Genomic DNA, 4654 nt, shown 5'->3' on the forward strand with positions numbered 1-4654 from the left:
CCACCCTGTAAATGCTGGGTAACATGATATCTGCATGCTGTAACTAAATCAATCAGCTCCTCTGCCTACGCTGCAGCACATCAGAAGCGTAAGTAAAATAAATCTTTTGTGAAACCATCACGCTGTGTTTAAATCATACTGACTCCTGCTCACCGTTATCACCCACCTGCCCGGTCATAAATCCCCCTCCTCATGCCAAGCCGGGCGTGCCGACCCAGGCTCGCAGGTCAAGGGTGCACCAGCGTTAGGGGTGCGACAACAATATCATGCAATTCTTAGTGATAGAGTACCCCTAGGTGCCTGCGTAATGTAAATGATGAGTAATAAACTGCAAGAGGTAAATAAAATAAGCCTTTTCCCTTCCTACACAACTAGGTTCAAATAATATCATCCTTTTTCCTCTTCAGTCTTTCCCCTAAGATCCAAGCTAAACCTGAAGTTCAGCATTTTTCCTAGTGCTAGGCCTGAACTAGAACTCTGAACCCAACTTAGGGAAAATCCCAAGTGGAATTGCCAAAATTTCGGGGGAAAAAATCAGACTTAAAGATTTTTACCTGGTTTCTAGATCAATTTTTGCTCCCCAGATTCCTGGGGAAGAAGAAGGAGAAAGAGGAGGAGGTCTTGAGACATCCTGTTCTAGATTTTTAGCCAAGCTTGTCACAAGGCATTCTACTTGTCAATGATATTTGAAGGTTTTTCTTTAAAAAGTTAACCCACATAGCCATAAACCAGGAGAACTGTAATCAAACAGAAACCACCAGGCAGCCATAAAACAAACTATTGCCTAACAAGAATGATGAAAAGTGTTTCCTGTGGAATCACAGGAAGTCTGTGGAGGCATGCAAGAGATTTGGGTCACTGGAAGGGTATGAGGATATTGTTCTATGTAGGCATCTAGATGTAAGTATTTGTAAGTGAAATGTTTTGCTTTAATTTTAACTAATGGATGAACATAATAGATGGTTTTTGAAGCACTGAAATATCTCTACCTTTGCCCCAGAAAACATTTTATTAACATACATTGTCTGTTTAGTGGTCTGAGGGAAAAGCCATTAAAGTAGTGGAGATTTCAGAAATTATATTACAAGAATCACGCCTGTCCTTTAGTATTTTGATCTCCTTTCATGATGATGACAGTTAGGGAAATGATTCTCTAATATTTCAGCAATAAAGGCAGCTATCATGCTGTCAGATGATTTCACTGTTATATTGAATATAAGTAAATACCTTAGCCAACTTTGATGATATAAACTCACCTTAAAAATCAAATCCTTTTTCCCATAGCGAAGCTCCTTCAGCTGGGCTTGAATCTTTTTTGACTGAAAGTAAAGGATAATAAATTAGCCTTTTAAAGCTGCATTTAAGAATTTGTGAAAGTTCTGACAGTGGAAATGGAATTCAGCTCTTGAAAAAGGAAGATACTTTATAAATATATATAATAAGAGCCTTTCGGAGATGTACATATACAAATCCTTTGACAGGACAGTGTCTAAATTAATTACTGAAATGAAGGAAAAGTTGAATGATAATCTTCACTTAAAATGCATACAAAAACTAGCTTCATCCATCTCAGACACAGATTTTTTTCTTGGTCTTCTACTTTATTCTGCAGAATCCAACAGCTTTCGTACTCATTTTAATGAGAAACACTCAGATCCCACCCCAGACAGTTTCTTTACTGTCCAAGAGGCATATAATTTCTTATACATTTGAATGGGTGTTTCAATAGATGTGAAAACATATCTGTATGATAAGATTTCTACTTTGTCTTGACCACTTAACACACAGATGTCATAACAGGATTTATGAACTAAGTAGAAAGATACCAATATGGATGACGGCATCTACCTAACTGATAACGCTGATTTTGTGTAAAGCTCATCCTCCACCATAAATAATCTGTGGTTAGAATACTTGCTCAAAATAAGGGATATGGGTTCTAGCCACCCCACCCCCCTCTTAATCTGAAGGGGTTTGAACTCACGTCTCCTGTATCCAAAAGTATCCCTAACCAACGAGTTGCAGGACTAAGATGACGCCTCTCCAGCTGAACCTGGTCCACCAGAAAGCCAAAAAGATAGAAGTCACAGGGGCAGCAGCACAGATAGTGGGGGAAATCTTGAGTCTGTGGAGAAGGTACTATCCTGGTAGGAATGGAGTCCCAAGACTGATCACATATTTTACAAAATGGCTATTTAATACCAAATATGCTACTGGTACAGATAGTAACTGGTGTAATGCCAATATTGTATTCTAGTAACAGAGGGCAAAATCGGGCCTTATGAAATTGGATCCATGCAAGTGAGGTAACTGACCTGACATGCACAAAATCTCTGAGAATTAATATTCCCAATCCATTCCTCTGTATCCTGTGTATTTGTGGTGAGATGTGTGACTTCAAGAGATATTTGAAAGTGAAGGGGCTGGTGTCCCATAAAAAGCCCTTGTGACTGAAGGATGCTGAATATTGTATTTATGTAATTAGCATTACCATGGTGTAAAAAAGCCCCCCAAAAGCCTAAATTTGGATAAAGTTACTTAATCCAGTGGAAGATTACTCCAGAATGAATCAGGGGTAACATTCGAGCATGGTTTAAGGCTATAGAGAGATATAACACTTATACTGGAATCTAATGATAGTGGTATAAGCTTTTATGATTGTAACAGAAGGGGCATCCTAGGGTCGCCGTGCACTCCCCTGGCACCCCTTACCATGTCCAGGTTTTCTACAAAGCACCCTTAATTCTCTACCGCCACGTCTTTGATCTTATATATATATATAGGTTATAGGGAGGCTGCCTCTTCATCTCCCTGGACATGGTTTTCCTCTAGTACATTAGCTCTGTTGCACTAATGGGTGTTCCTGCGCACCACAGCCTTATGGGCTATGCATGGCTCCAACCACCCCTGTACCATGCCCCAAGCCTCGCTGATGTACCAGACATTGTTTAGTCTTATATTCTCTTTGGTTCTTGGGCTCTCCGCAGCCCTGTTTCTCTCTCTGTGCCTTCTTGGGCACTCTAGAATAACTGACCCTTTTCACTGGGACTTCTCCCGCTGCCTCCTGCTCTGGGGCTGGGGTTCCCATTCTGCTGTGGGTCCCCTTTATGAGGCCTCCTCCAACCCCTAATAGCCTCACCCAAACCACCAGTTGTAAACAGTAAACACAAATGAAACACAAGCCCCTAGGCTATAAATAAGTCTCTGCCAATTGACTACAACATGACTCGAGCCACCCCAAAGGGTGCTCCATCCTTCACCTGTACTAACTGCTCATGCATTCTGCCCTCTTCTCTGTTCTTGCTTTGGCAGAGTTCCTTCCCCTTTGGCTGCCAGCAGGGAACCCTCTGCCTGGCCTCAGCCTGGAATTTATATAGGAGCCAGGCCCTGCTCCTTCCAGCCAGCTGACCAGGCAGGTGTGGATCCTCATCTCCTTCAGGTTGCCCTGGAAACCTGCACCTGGTTGGTTATCCTGTTTCTCCAAGTAGCAGGCACTTTAGTGCCCTGCTACAATGATGTAATGTTATGTTTGCATACTTCTGTAGTGGTACAAGTGGAGCAAATATATTATAAATTTTAACCCTGTTTTATTTAAAGTTATTGATTTAGCTCATTTAAACTTCTACAGGTACATACCTATGTAACAGTTATATCATAACAGTTAGCATGTACACCTGAGTAGCAATCCTCTTTCCTTTTAAAATGACTTAAAGTTACATCTGCTCACAGACAAAGTTTCACCAGTTGCCCATATGCATCCAAAGGTAACAATTCAGTAAAGGCAAAGAAGCTATAACCTTCTCCCTGCCTCCTTGAAAACTATTTCATGTTACTCTAGGACACTCTGGGGTACTCAGGAGCCAGGACCAGGGAGAAGAGGAGGGATCCAAGCACACGTATGTCCCGCACTCACGTGTGCCCCCTTACCTGACCTGAAGCAGAGGCGGACGCAGCAGCAGCGGAGCCAGCAGCAGGGGCAGCAGCAGCTGATCCCCCTAAGGTAAGTGGGAAGAGGGACCGGATGCAGCTGAGCGGGATCCGGAGGGGAAGCTCCCTGGATGCCTCTTAGCTGAGCCGGTAGGGAGCCATGCTCTTGAGCCGTGCCGCGTGAACAGAGCACACAAACATGGGGTGGGCTAGGGGGGACTGTCTCCCCAAGCCAGGGAACGCCCCCAGGGTTAACCCTCAGGGAGCAGGCTCAGGAGGCACTGGATCCCTCCAGCGGGGGAGCGTAGGGGGCAGGACTGCTGGCAGGCACTTCCAGGAAGACCGGAGAGCCTGATTGGCTACTATAGACCACCCAATCAAGGGGAAGAGCTAGACCAGGAATTCTAAAGTCAGCTCACAGAGGTAGTTAGGTCAAAGGACGTGGTCATCATGGGTGACCTGAACCTTCCAGACATCTGCTGGGAAGAGCAGTCAGCCAGGTCTAACTGCTCACATAGGTTCCTAGCCCAACTGTAGGACCTCCATCTAACCCAGGAGCTGCACAGCCCCACCAGGGGAGATGCCTTGTTGGATCTGGTGCTGGCCATGGGTGACAACCCGGTGAGGGGGCTGCAGGTGCTCGACCACCTGGGTGACAGTGATCATCACCTGCTGGAATTCACCATCCAGCGCAAGGTGGCAAAGGCCTGCAGCAGGGCAGCAGCCC

General features: G+C 44.5%; 1 protein-coding gene across 5 annotated transcripts in view; it reads right to left on the bottom strand.

Moving 5' to 3' along the window:
* Nucleotides 1-4654, bottom strand: part of LUZP2 (leucine zipper protein 2) — a 411554-nt gene that overhangs the window by 135198 nt on the left and 271702 nt on the right. For all 5 annotated transcript variants that reach the window (XM_019551884.1, XM_019551883.1, XM_019551879.1 and 2 more), the window contains exon 7: nt 1257-1319. In XM_019551884.1, the coding sequence (XP_019407429.1) occupies nt 1257-1319 (63 nt within the window). The remainder of the gene's footprint in view (nt 1-1256; nt 1320-4654) is intronic.

Source organism: Crocodylus porosus, unplaced genomic scaffold (genome assembly GCF_001723895.1).
Source record: "Crocodylus porosus isolate Cpor-Errol unplaced genomic scaffold, CroPor_comp1, whole genome shotgun sequence".
Classification (NCBI taxonomy): Eukaryota; Metazoa; Chordata; order Crocodylia; family Crocodylidae; genus Crocodylus; species Crocodylus porosus.